The sequence below is a fragment of the Ahaetulla prasina genome, chromosome 4, assembly GCF_028640845.1.
Source record: "Ahaetulla prasina isolate Xishuangbanna chromosome 4, ASM2864084v1, whole genome shotgun sequence".
Lineage (NCBI taxonomy): Eukaryota > Metazoa > Chordata > Lepidosauria > Squamata > Colubridae > Ahaetulla > Ahaetulla prasina.
In genome coordinates, this window is record NC_080542.1 from 60,776,921 (window position 1) to 60,794,594 (window position 17,674).

Genomic DNA, 17,674 nt, shown 5'->3' on the forward strand with positions numbered 1-17,674 from the left:
AGAGGGGGAGGGATATAACACCTCCTATCTCCTGTTTACACTACAATCCTTTCAGTAGTTCCAAAGAAGGCATTTGTATTATTCAGATGACCCTGGGAGCACAGATAAAATTTCAAGTGGCCTCAATGATTCTGAGAAAAATGACTTATGAGCGGATGACTGCAAGGAATATAAATCCTTCCATCCCTCACAATTTGGTCAGAGCTGAAGAAGCTTCTTGGATGAGAAATCAAATGAAGTTGCCTTTTGAAAAAACACTTTTGGGGCAACCATGACTTGGATGACTGAGAATCTCTATATGTGCATGTGTTATGCTTCTGATAGCTTTGTAGAGTATTTTCCTGTCCACATAAACAACCTGCATAAGGATTTTTTTGGTTCCTTCATGTTCCCCCTCTCTACTTTTTAAAAAAATTAAATTCCTTTACTTAATTTCCTCTGTCTTTAGCCTGCAAGCCACTCATCATCGTGAGTAACTTAGATTTTATTGCTCTCTTTCTAGGCATGCAGTAAATTTAAGAAATGAAGTGGTTAAAGGGGATTGAGATTGGAGAGCAGGGTGGGTGAATTTTGTTTCAGCACCTAATTGGGAAGGGAGGGAGAAAGATCAAGAAGTCTGCCCCTCGCAGCTTTTTTTCTATTTTCTTCATTGAAAAAAACCTGTTTCTCTGAGGTAAGGAACAGGTAAGCAAGGGGCATGCATAAGCGCACCAGTGTACCTACCATCCCTGTGTTACTGTATTCTTTTATTTGTATCCTTTTCATGTATTTATAATTATGTTTACTCTTGTATCTGTCATAAAATACATGCTTGATGTATTTGATACTCCATAGCCTACCCTTGAGAACAGAGCGTTTTGGTCTTGAGAATAAAGTTTCCTTTACACAGTATGTTTGGATTTCATTTTTATTTGTTCTTGCATCACTCCGGTTCATGAAAACCCAAATTATTAACACATGCAAAGGGCTGGTTTTTCTAAAGTTTAGCAAGAGGCAGGAGAGCCCTGCAATCTCCGGACTGTCAGATGATCTGGGCAGAAAGCTTGGAAGCAGCTACCATTTCCACAAGGAATTTTGTCATGCTCAAAATGATGGTCACTTCTAGAAGGCAGCCAGGAATGAGCGGCCTTCTGCAACATGAGGTCCAGAGATCTATAAAAGGTAAGTATGTTATGGTAATGGGTGGGAGTAGGTCAGTGGTGGGTTTCAAATTTTTTTACTACTGGTTCTGTGGGTGTGGCTTGGTGGGCATGGCATAGCTTGATGGGTGTGACAAGGGAAGGATACTGTAAAATCTCCATTCCCTCCCCAATCCAGGGGAAGGTTACTGAAAAATCCCCAGTTCCTCCCGATCAGCTAGGATTTGGGAGGTAGAGACTAAATGGGGGTGGGACCAGTCAGAATTTTTACTACCGATTCTCCGAACTACTCAAAATGTCCTCTACTGGTTCTCCAGAACTGATCAGAACCTGCTGAAACCCACCTCTGGAGTAGGCCCAAGGGCTGTAGAAACCCAGCGGGGTAGGATAGGAAAGTGGGGAGCACTACAGTATTCCTGTGATCTGTCAGGCATAAGACCGCTATAAATTTGAAAGAAGATCATCAGTAACTTAGAGGGGTTGTGGGTCTGTCATAACTTCAAACAACTACTAAATAATCACTTATATCTCAAAGACTATTTGTAATAGGACAAGGACAATATGCAGTTTTGTCTCAATCCTTTGCAAATTTGTGGCTTCCTGACCTTTGTACAGATTTTAAATAAGAACTATTGGATGTTCTAAGATTTCCATTTTCCTAAGTATATAAGAATTATAAAATCATAGACTCATAGGACTGAAGGGACCTTGAAGATCTTCTAGTCCAACACCCTGCCCAAGGCAGAACTTATAGACAAATGGCTGTCCAATCTTTTCTTGAAAACCTCCAGCAAGGGAGCACCCACAACTCCAGGAGACAAGCTGTTGAACTGATTGTTAATAATATGATTGATACAACAAAAATTCTTTGTATAATCAATAAAGCACAGAGTGTTTTTTCCCCCTATTTTTTGTTACCATAATATTTAATTGTGCATCATAGGTCAATGATTTTTGAACCAAGATATCTCAAATGGGCTGTCAGAATGCCTCCAAAATCCAGGACTCATGACTACCATGCACTGAAATTTGGCAAATTTTACAAAACATTTTATGACGTTGTTGTTAGTTGTGAAGTTGTGTCCAATGCATTGCGTTCCTTAACAACGTTCCTCCAGGCCTTCCTGTCCTCTACCATCCTCTGGAGTCCATTTAAGTCCATGCCTACTGCTTCAGTGACTCCATCCAACCACCTTGTTCTCTGTCGCCCCGTTCTTCTTTTGCCCTCAATCTTTCCCAGCATTAGGCTCTTCTCCAGTGAGTCCTTCCTTCTCCTTAAGTGACCAAAATATTTCAGTTTCATCTTCAGGATTTGGCCTTCTAAAGAGCAGTCAGGGTTGATCTCCTCCAGGACTGACCGGTTTGATTACCTTGCAGTCCAAGGGATTCACAGGAGTCTTCTCCAGCACCAGAGTTCAAAGGCCTCAATTCTTTGGCACTCAGCCTTTCTTATGGTCCAACTTTCACAGCCATACATTGCAACTGGGAAAACCAGTTGACATAAATGACATGAAATTATCATAAATCTGTTTATAAAATCTCATAAAACATTTCCTGTGCTGATGTTTGACTGCTTCACAATTCAAGATGGGTTATTTTCAAGGTATATACGTTTCCGAATATATGCCAACTTTCCTGATGAAGGCAGTACATTAGAATTTCTTTCTTTGTGGAAGGCGTTGAGAACTGCCTGCAGAAGTTGTGAATGCTCCAACACTGGAATTTTTTAAGAAAAAGTTGGATAACCATCTGTCTGAGATGGTGTAGGGTTTCCTGCCTGGGCAGGGGGTTGGACTAGAAGGCTCCAAGGTCCCTTCCAATTCTGTTGTTATTATTATTATTATAAACTCTGGTAAGGAAGCATCTCTGAAACAATGACCCATGCAGTCACTGATTGTCTGATTGCCATTAAAATTATCCATTTTCAGCATCTTCATATATTACTGTTGCCCAATATAGGTTCCTGCTTGCTTAAAATGGCAGGGGAGCAGTGGTGGGTTTCAAAATTTTTTTACTACCAGTTCTGTGGGTGTGGCTTGGTGGGCATGGCATGACTTGGTGGGTGTGGCTTAGTGGGATAGGGGAAGGATATTGTGAAATCCCCATTCCCACTCCACTCCAGGGGAAGGTTACTGCAAAATCCCCATTTCCTCCCGATCAGTTGGGGGCGGAGCCAGGCAGAATTTTTACTACTGGTTCTATGAACTACTCAAAATTTCTGCTACCGGTTCTTCAGAACTGGTCAGAACCTGCTGAAATCCACCTCTGCAGGGGAGCCTTGAGTGATCCTGTTGGATTATAAACATGTCACGGATATTCTTCTGAAAGAGTCTCTGGCTACAATAAGATAGTATAACTGGTGTTGCAAGGAATGGAGAAACGAACCCTATTATGACTATCTTGTTAGATTAGTAGTTTTATATAAAACACAATTAATAGAATAGAATAGAATAGAATAGAATAGAATAGAATAGAATAGAATAGAATAGAATAGAATAGAATACTTTATTGTCACTTTGAATATATACTAATTGGCATGAAATTACATTGTATACATCTCTCAAAGGGTCTCCACCTCTAATATAAACATAAACTTGTCAACAACAACAAATAAATAAATAAATAAATAAATACAGAATTATGCATGTACTCACGTACTGTATATTATGACACTGTGCTTTATATAAAACTACCTTTGAAGATGATTTGGAAGCTACAGTTGGTATAAAAGGTAGCCATTAAATTGCACTATGGAATAGACTATTCAGCACTATACTGCATTAAAGGCTTACATTGTCCCCATTGGTTCCAAGCTTTAGTAGCAACTTTTAAAATACTAATGATGCTCAAACATCAGAGAATACTTAATAATAGGAGGGTCTAGAAAAGGAAATGGAGCCAATTCAGCATGTATTTAGAGAGGCCTAGAGCCAAAAAAGAAAATTTATCTAGAAAGATATTGTCCTTTGCTTGTCTATTAGATGCAAATACAATAAGTTCTACAACCGAGTTTCATCAGTCTTCAGTTAAAATACAGGTAGTCCTCAACTTAAAACCACAACTGAGCCTAAACTTTTTGTTGCTAAGTTGCTAAGTGAATGTTGCCCCATTTTACGACTTCTCTTGCAACAGTTGTTAATGAATCACTGCAGTGTTAAGTTAGTAAAAAGAATGTTAAGCGAATCTGGCTTCCCCACTGATTTTGCTTGTCAGAAGGTCACAACAGGTGATCAGATCACCCAGGACATTGCAACTGATATAAGTATGGGTCAGTTGCCAGGTATCTGAATTTTGCTCATGAGATGCTGCAACAGTCATAAGTGAAAAACAATCTTAAGTAACTTTTTATTTAACTTTTTCTAGTGCCGTGGTCAAATGGTCACTAAATGAACTGTTGTAACTACCATACAGAACTACCTACATATTGTTCAAAAAACCTGTTTCGTTGATAAGTGAGAGTAAGACCACTTAAAAATGGGGCATCAAACTGGCTACCTGTGGCCGGATGCATCATGCACAGGCTACGCCCACCCCAGCTCCGCAAAGGGGGAAAACTTTGCAAAAGTCACATGATGGCAACGTGACGCCGTGAGTTTGACATCCATGACTTAAAAAAAAAAAACAAATTCATTTTGCCAGGAATAAACTCCCCTGAACTAAAAATAATTTATTTCTGTGGGATTGTGCAGAAAAAATTTGCCATAGAACATAGAACATTAGAGTTAGAAGGAAGCTTAATGTTTTGTAATCTAACCCCTGCTCAAGTAGGAAACGGTGCACCTTTTTAAACAAGTGGCTATCCAGGCTCTTCTTAAAATCCTCCAGTGATGGAACACCCACAACTTCTAAAGGCAAGTTGTTGCACTGGTTGGTTGGTTGTCACTGTCAGGAACATTTTCTTTAGTTCTAGGTTGCTTCTCTTATTGGTTAATTTGCATACATTGCTTTTTTTCTTGCCTTCTGGTGCTTTGGAAAATAAGATGATGACCTCTCTTTTTTATGGCAGCCTCTCAAAAATTGGAACACTGCTATGTAACTCCTAGTCCTTTCTCACTAGATTAGACATATTCAGTTCCTGCAACTGTTCCTCATGTTTTATCCTCCAGCCTCTAATCATCTTTGTTGCTCTTCTCTGTACTATTTCCAGAGTCTCAACATCTTTTTTATGTTGTGGTAACCAAAACTGGATGCTATATTTCAAGTGTGGTCTTACCAAAGCACTTCACGGGATTTTGGTTCTATCCACCTGTTAATGCAGCCTAGGATTGGCTTTTTTTGGTCGCTGCTGCACAGTCACAAATATGATTCATATTTAAGTCATTGTCCACTAAGACTCCAAAATTCCTATCAGTTACTGCTATTGAAGCAAGTTTCACCTAATTAATACCTATACATTTGGTTTTTCTTGATCAAGTATAAAAGCTTGCTTTTCTCTCCTTGAATTTCATTTTGTGAAATTTCATTTCATAGGACCCAGTGTTGCAGTCTGTTGAGATTCTTCTGATCTTGAAGCTATCTTCTGGGGTGTTGACTATTCCTGCCAGCCTTGGGTCGTTGGTAAATTTAATGAGTTTCCCTTGATTCCCTCATCTAAATTGTTTATGAAGATATTGAAGAGTATTGGGCGCAAAACCAAACTTTAGGATATCCAGTGGTTACTTCTCTCCATGTAGTTCATGGGTGTCAAACTCGCCATGTCACGTTGCCGTCACGTGATGCATTGTGTTTTTCTCCTTTGTGGAGCTGGAGTGGCCGTGGCCTATGCATGACCAGTTTGACACCCCTGATATAATCAACATGAGGATTACATGTTGAGTGCAGTTTGTCAGCCAGTTATAAATCCATGTAGTGGTGATGGCATCTATCCCACATTTTTCTAGCTTATCAAGAAGTAGGTTGTGGTCTACTTTGTCAAATGCTGTACTAAAATCCAAGTATACCAATCTACAGCACTTCCTGATCCATACATTTAGTCACTTTGTCAAAGAATGAAATACGATTTGTTTGGTATGATATGTTTTTGACAAACCCATGCTGGCTTCTGGTTATAACTTTGCTTGTTTCTAGATTTTTGCAGATTTGTTGCTTATCTTTTCTAGGATTTTCTTATGTATTGATAATTTATGGTTTCCTAGATCTGTTGTCCCTCTCCCCTTTTTTTGAAGATGGGAATTACATCAGCTGTCTTCCAGCCCTCTGGTAGTTCTTTGGTTTTCCAGATCTTTAAAAGATAAGGTTCAATGGCTCTGAGATCATGACTGCCAAGTCCTTCAGAACTGATGATTTGAACAGGTGTTCTTTTACCATTTTATTGCCTAATTTAATTTGTATTCCTAGTCTGTCTTTTACAGTTCTGTTTCTGGTTAGTTGGACTATTTTTTCTTTTTGCGCGAAGACAGATGCAAAGAAAGAATCAAGAAGCTCTGCTTTCTCTCTGCTGCTTGTCACTTCCTTACCAATGTCTCCCATCCGCTTAGGGAATATGTAAAGCCAAGAATAGGGCTCCACCTGGACTAGATGGTCTACCCCGGTGAGAAGAACGGTAACGAGCATATATGGGTGTCAGGTGAAAGGTAGAGAGAAAAAAGACTACCAGGGGTGGATCGAGCATACGTGATAAGAACATGAGGGTGAATGTACCAATATAACGGGTGCGACCAAAGGCCTTGGAAAGAGCAAGTAGGGAGGGATGGTTCCGGGCCATTGAGATGATCTTGAAGGTGTAAACAGCGGTCTTGGAAAGAGCAATGTCGGCTGGCGGCCCCCAGGGGAAGTCCTTCTCTGTGGGGGCTCCTACCTTCTGGAACGAACTTCCCCCGGGACTTCGACAACTTCCTGACCTTCGGACCTTCTGCCGCGAGCTGAAGACCTATCTATTTTTTCGCGCAGGACTGGCATAGAATTTTTTAGAATTTTTATTACTGGGTTTTTAAATTTTAAATGGGTTTTATGGTTTTAAATGTATTCATTCATTGTTGTTTTTACCTGACTGTGAACCGCCCTGAGTCCTTCGGGAAAAGGGCGGTATAAAAATTAAATAATAATAATAATAATAATAATAATAATAATAATAATAATAATAATAAGTAGTAGTAGTAGTAGTAGACTGATTGTTTCCTTGACTTTTTTCTTGTTTTTTATATTGTGAAAGAAGCATTTTAAAATTATTTTGGACATTTGTTGTGAGTCTTAGTGCATTCAGAGCCTTAAGTTTCTGCACTTCATCTTTGTGTCTCTCATTTATGTGTCCCTTTCCATTTTTTATACTTATCTTTTTTGTCTTTCATAGAGTTCTCTATGCTATCATGCTGGTTTCTTCTTAAGAGTTCTTATTTTTCTTTTTCAGTGGTATTATGCTGCACTGTGCTTTTATAATCATGCTTTTTAGAGTGGGCTGTTTTCCTCTTTAATACTACCAGCCACAGACTCCTTTCCAAACTCACTCTAAGTTTGTTGAAATCAGTTATTTGAATGTCTAAGTTTGATTATGTTCTAGTTTTTGTGTCTGCATTATATTGAATTCCAACATGACATGGTCAGTTTCCCACAATGGTCCTGCAACCTCAATCCCATCTATCATTTCTTCTCTGTTAGCAATAATTAGGTCCAGTATAGCTGCCCTTCTGGTTCCTCCCTCTACGTTTTGGATTACAAAGCTGTCAGCAACCTTGTTAGTAAGGAACCTGTTCCATCTCTCACTTAATACAGGGTTTGTCTCCCAGTTGATGTCAAAGTCCCCCATTACTACTGTGGTGTGTTTCTTACAAACATTTGTTAGCTACTAGCAAAAAGTTCATCTATCCACCCCAACAGCTTCAATTCATTTAAAGACACAGTACATCTCCCCCACTCCCGAAGATCTGCGCTTTTGTGGCCTTTCTTGCTAAAAGTGACACTGATTCGCAGCTAAATCACGATTAGCAGAGACAGAATTTATTAATCTACACAAATAAATCGAGTAAGACATACAGAACGTTCTAAGTGTGCAGCAAAAAGCAAAAAAACTGTTAAGTCAGTAGCGGTAGTTTAAACACACGGAGAGGTTATAGCCAATATGCCAAGTAGCCTTTTTAGGTCGCCGACACGAGGATCTTTATAAGGAATGGTTTGCAGTTGCGTAAGAGTCACAGGCGAACGCTCCGTACTACGCCTTGCCGCCCGCCAATTCATCCGAACAGTTCTGTGCCATGCTTCATTGCACTTCCTCCGCCCCTCCCCTTTTCCATTGTGACGAGAGGCATTCGACGCCCACGCTAACGAATTTGTTGGCGCCCGCGTGCGAAAAAGTGGAGGGGGGAGCGGGAACTCACCCAGTCCCGCAGCATTTGTGGGCATGCGGAGATGCGGCGCCGAGGATTGCGGAGAAAACGTGACTTCCCCTCCGCATACTGGAGTTTCTGTGTTTCCTGGGTCGCTCTGACATTGTCCCTATCGCAGGGACGTTCCTTAGGTAAAAGAGCGCGTACTTCAATAATTAGGAGGAAGAAGGGAAGAGGACGGCTTCCCAGCCCGTCCCCCTTGAGACCATAATGCGCCTCCTGCCCTGCTCTAGGCATATCGGTAGCGTAATTCGCCAGGAAAGTCCCGGAAAATACTATATGCTTGATTGGCTTGATCGTCTTTAGACTGAGGAGTATAACTGGCAAGCAAATCCATAGTAATGATTCTCATAGGAAAGACAGCGTTTGTAGCTGGTCAGTTAGCATCCTGACTTCCAATCTATGCTTCCTGGACTAGTACCGTATGGTTTCCGTATGAATAAACCAGTTTTTGCCAAATTATCATTATTCATTATATTATTAATTTCATTATCTTTAATAAATTTCAGCCCCAGGATTCATTTAGGTACTAAATGTAAGCATATAGACTTTTCATCACTTCCTAGTTTTCTGCTCAACCTTTTTTTGTTTCAACAAACAATTTTGGCAAAGTGTGTCAGTTGCTGCAGTTACTAAAATGACTTAGTTCAGTCATAAATCACTCAGAAATTTATGCAAATTTCTATCTGCTACTATAATGATCTTGCAAACTGTTTTCTAATAGTTTTCTTTTGTAATTTTCCAAAAGGATATGAAAGTAAAACTAAAGAATAAAGTTATTTGGAATAATTACTATTTTTTATTAGACAAATAAAAGTAACATTTATTTCAAGACTTTCAAACAGGATTCTAAAATGCATTTGAGCAAATGAATTAATTGAAAGAACAAAATAAATGGACTTTCATTTTTATCTGAGAAAAAATATTGTATTAGAATGTACATATTTTCCAGATTTTATAATTGAAAACAGTTCTAGGAAAACTGAATGTTTAGAATTGCTGTAATTTATTATATTTTTACTTATTTAAATATTAATGGTTGTATGACTCCACCTTGTGGCTATGCATTGTAGTTATTTTCTATTCAGAAAAGTGTACTGTAGTTTAAAACTTAGAAATAAGACCCATGAGATGTGAGAAGATTAGTTTCTTTTCAGTCTATTGAGCTTTGTCATGTTATCCATATTTGGCTTGCAAATTATATATAACTTTATCAGGCTTTAATTGCATCATCTTATAAGATTATAAATAGTGTTCCCCTATTTTTCTAAGTCTTCCAATTTTATTGTTAGTAGTGCTTTCTAGAATCCACTTATTTTCAGTTTCCAGAATGTTTGGCTCTAGTTTGGTTATCAAACTTTCAAACTTCTAACTGGCTCAGCTTATCTAAAGGACTTTAAACTAAATATTGAATGGGATGAAGATCAATATTTAGGACATGCTGTAATGCCAAGCGTGTGCATCCCAGCCACTTGGTCTTTGAGTTTTTGGCGCATGCATGCATGCCGGCCAGCTGGTCTTCACATGTGCCAGAGCACTGGAAAGCTGAAGACCAACTGGCCAGTGCGCATTTGCTCCAGAAACCAGAAGAGCAGCTGGCTATGGCGCGTGTGCCCATAGATGTTTACAGCGGGTCAAAGAAACCTGTAAAGTTGCAAAGGACTTGCCCTCTGTAAACATCGGTCTCTCCTTCTTTAGCTCCAGCTCTGTCTTCTCTCCCCCTCCTCACTTTCTGTCAGGGTGAGGACCCTGCCTCTAGGCTGCCCTGTGAGATGCCTGATCCCACTGGGGCTGCCCCAATCCTCTTCCCGAGCTCTCCACCCCTGGAGGAAAAGAAGCAAGGAAAGACTAATGTGAAGCACTCAGTTAGAAAGAACTGGAGCTTTTCTCTGCGGTGGACTGGTGGCACTGAGGTCTCGGGCCCGTCAGGCAGTGCGGTAGAGAGCCCTCACTTGGCCAGGTCCTGAATTAACTCTTTAATTTGGCTACTGATTTAATTTGTAAATACATACAACTACAAGCCTCATTCATGTAACACTGTTATAAAGCGACTTTTTGGCTTTGCAAAGTCAACAGATTTGACTACTTTGAGCAAATCAGTTATGCAAACTATGAAATGGCTTAGGACCAGGATACTTACGGGACCGCCTGCTGCCATCGGTGGCCTCCCATCGACCAGTGCGCTCCCATAGAGAGGGTCTCCTCAGGGTGCCGTCGGCCAGACAATGTCGGCTGGCGACCGCCAGGGGGAGGGCCTTCTCTGTGGGGGCCCCAGCCCTCTGGAACGAACTACCTCCAACGTTGCGCCAACTCTCTGACCTCTGAACCTTCCGGCGTGAGCTGAAGACCCTTTTATTTCATCGAGCAGGATTAGCCTTAGTTTTTTAATAGTTTTAATTAGTTTTTAATGGGATTTAGCAAATTTTTACAGTTCGGCCAATTTAAAATTAGTTTTTTAAAATTGTTCTTAACTTTTGTATTGTTGTTTTTTACTTGGCTGTAAACCACCCTGAGTCATTCGGGAGAAGGGCGGTATAAAAGTCGAAATAATAAATAAATAAATAAATAAATAAATAAATAAATAAATAAATAAATAAATAAATAAATAAATAAAATTACATATTCATTGATGCAAGTTCTAGATTGGGATCAAACTTCATACTAAGGCACAATAGGATTTGTGGTAGGTTGTGTTTCTTAAGACAGGTTTGATGAAGCTGTTAACACAGCCTGCCAAATCCTCTATTAATGTTGCCCAAATGTATTTGGGAACAGAGCTGCCGTCAACAAGATACCCTCTTTGAGGGAGATGGACAGTTCAGAATTGTAAAAACATAATTAAATACAATTATGGTTGAGATGGGCCTGAAATTGTAAATATCAAAAGTTGTTTATATCATTGAAAGCTCTGTTATTGTGTTTTTTTAAGACAAAAGATGTTAATGAATGAATTGTTTTTTTTCTAAACTAAAATCTCAGTATTCAGATTAAATTGCCATGTTGGCGCTTTGCAATAAATAAGTGGGTTTTGGGTTACAATTTGGGCACTCGGTCTCTAAAGATGCGATTCCCTGGTAGTCGTGGACTCGTAGCCGTTGTGCTTGCAGGTGGCGCTTGACGGACGGCAGCGACTTCGCCAAAGTGTCCCAGGACATGATGGTGATCGCTGATCCCGTGTCCACTTCAAGCCGGCACCGTACTCCCTCTATTTTTGGCCTGGTGAAGATCTTCTTCTCCACTTTGGTTGGCGCCTATGACCACCGTTGTTTGGTTGGAATCCGCGCCTTTTTGTTTGAGCCAATCGCGGGTCGCTTTGCCGATTCCGGCGCTCTGATTGGCGATTTGAATTTTCGGCGGGAAGGTTGGGCGCTCGACAAACTTGAGCTAGGTGCCTTTCTTCCCACACCGCCGACATATCGCATCTTTAAATTTGCAGCGTTGGCGCTGGTGTTGACCTCGCAGCTTCCGCATTCATCTCGGTCCCCTTTGTCGCGTTTTCGGTTCGGCAGACCCTTCCTCATCTCACCGTCCGGATTCGGTCTGAACCTCCTCCTGGTGTACGGGGTTGCCTTGCGCTCGCCTTTTGGGGAACGGCTTCTGTAGCGTCTCTGCCGCTTGGGATGACATCTCATGTGCTCTGGCTTCGTCCAGAGGCGTTGGCCAGATTAGGTTGCTCTTTGCTAGCAGCCGCCGCCAGAACGGATGTCTTGACCTCGGATGAGTTGCTCGAGGAGCACCTCGTCTGATCACGGTATCCGCAGTCCTTGGGCGCTCTTCTCAGGCGGCCATGTAATCACCGATAGACTCGCCCTCCATCTGTCTTCGCTCTCCGAATTCAAACCGCCGCACATATTTAGACGGTGTTGGGGCAAAGTGGTTCCTTAGCAAAGTCTGTAAGGTTGGCCACGACACCGACTGCAACGGTGTTGGCTCTGCCAGGGCTTCCGATGTCAATGACCTCCGGACGCAGTGGCTTAAGAAATAAGCCCTTTTGCGGTTGTCGGGAACTCCGTGCAGTTCGTTGGCTTCTAGAAACTTTCAACGGGTCATATACGTCCCCATTTCTCCTTAGCGGTCAACGGTGCAGGTGGAGTGTAACTGGCCATCTCGCCTTTTCTGCCCTGGATTTGCTGGGTTCGGTCTATCGTGCTTCAGCTCGGTTCTGGTTCTCCTCAGCCTCGAGATCCCTTAGTCGCCAATGTTAAGTTCGGGAAGTAACGAGGCTGGAGACCAGGGTAGTGACAACAGCTCTTTAATATAGGGTGAACCCAGCAACAGGCTGGGGGAAAAACCTCTCCTTTTATACAGTTCTGCAGGAGGCTTCGTCCAATCAGCAACGTGCTGATTTCCCGCTCAAATATTTAAAGGTACAACTGTTAATACATAACATTTGTGTCTGCATTATATTGAATTCCAACATGACATGGTCAGTTTCCCACAATGGTCCTGCAACCTCAATCCCATCTATCATTTCTTCTCTGTTAGCAATAATTAGGTCCAGTATAGCTGCCCTTCTGGTTCCTCCCTCTACGTTTTGGATTACAAAGCTGTCAGCAACCTTGTTAGTAAGGAACCTGTTACATCTCTCACTTAATACAGGGTTTGTCTCCCAGTTGATGTCAAAGTCCCCCATTACTACTGTGGTGTGTTTCTTACAAACATTTGTTAGCTACTAGCAAAAAATTCATCTACCCACCCCAACAGCTTCAATTCATTTAAAGACACAGTACATCTCCCCCACTCCCGAAGATCTGCGCTTTTGTGGCCTTTCTTGCTAAAAGTGACACTGATTCGCAGCTAAATCACGATTAGCAGAGACAGAATTTATTAATCTACACAAATAAATCGAGTAAGACATACAGAACGTTCTAAGTGTGCAGCAAAAAGCAAAAAAACTGTTAAGTCAGTAGCGGTAGTTTAAACACACGGAGAGGTTATGGCCAATATGCCAAGTAACCTTTTTAGGTCGCCGACACGAGGATCTTTATAAGGAATGGTTTGCAGTTGCGTAAGAGTCACAGGCGAACGCTCCGTACTACGCGTTGCCGCCCGCCAATTCATCCGAACAGTTCTGTGCCATGCTTCATTGCACTTCCTCCGCCCCTCCCCTTTTCCATTGTGACGAGAGGCATTCGACGCCCACGCTAACGAATTTGTTGGCGCCCGCGTGCGAAAAAGTGGAGGGGGGAGCGGGAACTCACCCAGTCCCGCAGCATTTGTGGGCATGCGGAGATGCGGCGCCGAGGATTGCGGAGAAAACGTGACTTCCCCTCCGCATACTGGAGTTTCTGTGTTTCCTGGGTCGCTCTGACATTGTCCCTATCGCAGGGACGTTCCTTAGGTAAAAGAGCGCGTACTTCAATAATTAGGAGGAAGAAGGGAAGAGGACGGCTTCCCAGCCCGTCCCCCTTGAGACCATAATGCGCCTCCTGCCCTGCTCTAGGCATATCGGTAGCGTAATTCGCCAGGAAAGTCCCGGAAAATACTATATGCTTGATTGGCTTGATCGTCTTTAGACTGAGGAGTATAACTGGCAAGCAAATCCATAGTAATGATTCTCATAGGAAAGACAGCGTTTGTAGCTGGTCAGTTAGCATCCTGACTTCCAATCTATGCTTCCTGGGCTAGTACCGTATGGTTTCCGTATGAATAAACCAGTTTTTGCCAAATTATCATTATTCATTATATTATTAATTTCATTATCTTTAATAAATTTCAGCCCCAGGATTCATTTAGGTACTAAATGTAAGCATATAGACTTCATTACTTCCTAGTTTTCTGGTCAACCTTTTTTTGTTTCAACAAACAATTTTGGCAAAGTGTGTCAGTTGCTGCAGTTACTAAAATGACTTAGTTCAGTCATAAATCACTCAGAAATTTATGCAAATTTCTATCTGCTACTATAATGATCTTGCAAACTGTTTTCTAATAGTTTTCTTTTGTAATTTTCCAAAAGGATATGAAAGTAAAACTAAAGAATAAAGTTATTTGGAATAATTACTATTTTTTATTAGACAAATAAAAGTAACATTTATTTCAAGACTTTCAAACAGGATTCTAAAATGCATTTGAGCAAATGAATTAATTGAAAGAACAAAATAAATGGACTTTCATTTTTATCTGAGAAAAAATATTGTATTAGAATGTACATATTTTCCAGATTTTATAATTGAAAACAGTTCTAGGAAAACTGAATGTTTAGAATTGCTGTAATTTATTATATTTTTACTTATTTAAATATTAATGGTTGTATGACTCCACCTTGTGGCTATGCATTGTAATTATTTTCTATTCAGAAAAGTGTACTGTAGTTTAAAACTTAGAAATAAGACCCATGAGATGTGAGAAGATTAGTTTCTTTTCAGTCTATTGAGCTTTGTCATGTTATCCATATTTGGCTTGCAAATTATATATAACTTTATCAGGCTTTAATTGCATCATCTTATAAGATTATAAATAGTGTTCCCCTATTTTTCTAAGTCTTCCAATTTTATTGTTAGTAGTGCTTTCTAGAATCCACTTATTTTCAGTTTCCAGAATGTTTGGCTCTAGTTTGGTTATCAAACTTTCAAACTTCTAACTGGCTCAGCTTATCTAAAGGACTTTAAACTAAATATTGAATGGGATGAAGATCAATATTTAGGACATGCTGTAATGCCAAGCGTGTGCATCCCAGCCACTTGGTCTTTGAGTTTTTGGCGCACGCATGCATGCCGGCCAGCTGGTCTTCACATGTGCCAGAGCACTGGAAACCTGAAGACCAACTGGCCAGTGCGCATTTGCTCCAGAAACCAGAAGAGCAGCTGGCTATGGCGCGTGTGCCCATAGATGTTTACAGCGGGTCAAAGAAACCTGTAAAGTTGCAAAGGACCTGCCCTCTGTAAACATCGGTCTCTCCTTCTTTAGCTCCAGCTCTGTCAGGCTCTTCTCTCCCCCTCCTCACTTTCTGTCAGGGTGAGGACCCTGCCTCTAGGCTGCCCTGTGAGATGCCTGATCCCACTGGGGCTGCCCCAATCCCCTTCCCGAGCTCTCCACCCCTGGAGGAAAAGAAGCAAGGAAAGACTAACGTGAAGCACTCAGTTAGAAAGAACTGGAGCTTTTCTCTGCGGTGGACTGGTGGCACTGAGGTCTCGGGCCCGTCAGGCAGTGCGGTAGAGAGCCCTCACTTGGCCAGGTCCTGAATTAACTCTTTAATTTGGCTACTGATTTAATTTGTAAATACATACAACTACAAGCCTCATCCATGTAACACTGTTATAACGGGACTTTTTGGCTTTGCAAAGTCAACAGATTTGACTACTTTGAGCAAATCAGTTATGCAAACTATGAAATGGCTTAGGACCAGGATACTTACGGGACCGCCTGCTGCCATCGGTGGTCTCCCATCGACCAGTGCGCTCCCATAGAGAGGGTCTCCTCAGGGTGCCGTCGGCCAGACAGTGTCGGCTGGCGACCGCCAGGGGGAGGGCCTTCTCTGTGGGGGCCCCAGCCCTCTGGAACGAACTACCTCCAACGTTGCGCCAACTCTCTGACCTCTGAACCTTCCGGCGTGAGCTGAAGACCCTTTTATTTCATCGAGCAGGATTAGCCTTAGTTTTTTAATAGTTTTAATTAGTTTTTAATGGGATTTAGCAAATTTTTACAGTTCGGCCAATTTAAAATTAGTTTTTTAAAATTGTTCTTAACTTTTGTATTGTTGTTTTTTACTTGGCTGTAAACCACCCTGAGTCATTCGGGAGAAGGGCGGTATAAAAGTCGAAATAATAAATAAATAAATAAATAAATAAATAAATAAATAAATAAATAAATAAATAAATAAATAAATAAAGTAAGTTACATATTCATTGATGCAAGTTCTAGATTGGGATCAAACTTCATACTAAGGCACAATAGGATTTGTGGTAGGTTGTGTTTCTTAAGACAGGTTTGATGAAGCTGTTAACACAGCCTGCCAAATCCTCTATTAATGTTGCCCAAATGTATTTGGGAACAGAGCTGCCGTCAACAAGATACCCTCTTTGAGGGAGATGGACAGTTCAGAATTGTAAAAACATAATTAAATACAATTATGGTTGAGATGGGCCTGAAATTGTAAATATCAAAAGTTGTTTATATCATTGAAAGCGCTGTTATTGTGTTTTTTTAAGACAAAAGATGTTAATGAATGAATTGTTTTTTTTCTAAACTAAAATCTCAGTATTCAGATTAAATTGCCATGTTGGCGCTTTGCAATAAATAAGTGGGTTTTGGGTTACAATTTGGGCACTCGGTCTCTAAAAGGTTCGCCATCACTGCCCTATAGCACTTCAGACAAATGGTTATCCAATCTCTTCTTAAAAACTTCCAGTGTTGGAACATTTACTACTTCTGGAAGCAAGTTGTTCCATTGATTAATTGTTCTAACTGTCAGGGAATTTCTCCTTAGTTCTAGGTTGCTTTTGTTCTTGATTAGTTTCCACCTATTGCTTCTTGTCCTGCCTTCAGGTGCTTTGGAGAATAGCTTGACTCCCTCTTCTTTGTAGTAGCCCCTGAGATACTGGAACTGCTATCATGTCACCCTTAGTCCTTCTTTTCTTCACACTAGACATACCCAATTTCAGCAACCATTCTTTATACGTTTTAGCTTCCAGTCTCCTAATCATCTTTCTTGCTCTTCTCTGCATGCTTTCTAGAGTCTCAATTTCTTTTTTACATTGTGGCAACCAAAACTGGATGCAGTATTCCAAGTGTGGCCTTACCAAAGCACTATAAAGGATATTAATACTTCACGTGATGTTGATTCTATCCCTCTATTTATGCAGCCTAGAACTGTTTTGGATTTTTTGGCAGCTGCAGCACTCTGCTGGCTCAAATTTAAATGATTGTCCACTAGGACTCCAAGATCCCTCTCACAGTTACTACTATTGAGTGAGATACCACATATTCTGTACCTGTGTGTTTTGTTTTTCTTGCCTAAATGTAGAACCTTAACTTTTTTCACCATTGAATTTCATTTTGTTAGCTAGCACCCAACGTTCGAGTTTGTCAAGATCCTTTTGTATCTTAAGCCTATCTTCTGGAGTGTTGGCTATTCTTGCCAGCTTGGTATCATCTGCAAATTTGATAAGTTCCCTATCTATCTCATCTATCTATCTCCATTCAAATCATTGGTGCATATATTGAAGAGTACTGGGCCAAAACAGAGCCTTGGTGTACCTCACTGCATACTTTCCTCCA

The 17,674-nt window shown here is 40.9% G+C and overlaps 1 protein-coding gene across 3 annotated transcripts in view; it reads left to right on the plus strand.

The window, feature by feature from the left end:
- The first annotated feature begins 13,573 nt into the window (after positions 1-13,573).
- ZPBP (zona pellucida binding protein) overlaps positions 13,574-17,674 on the plus strand; it is a 45,176-nt gene continuing 41,075 nt past the window's right edge. For 2 of the 3 annotated variants that reach the window (XM_058183374.1, XM_058183375.1), the window contains exon 1: positions 13,574-13,799. In XM_058183374.1, coding sequence (XP_058039357.1) covers positions 13,691-13,799 — 109 coding nt within the window. In that variant the 5' untranslated portion in view covers positions 13,574-13,690. The remainder of the gene's footprint in view (positions 13,800-17,674) is intronic. The other variant, XM_058183376.1, reaches the window with a different exon arrangement.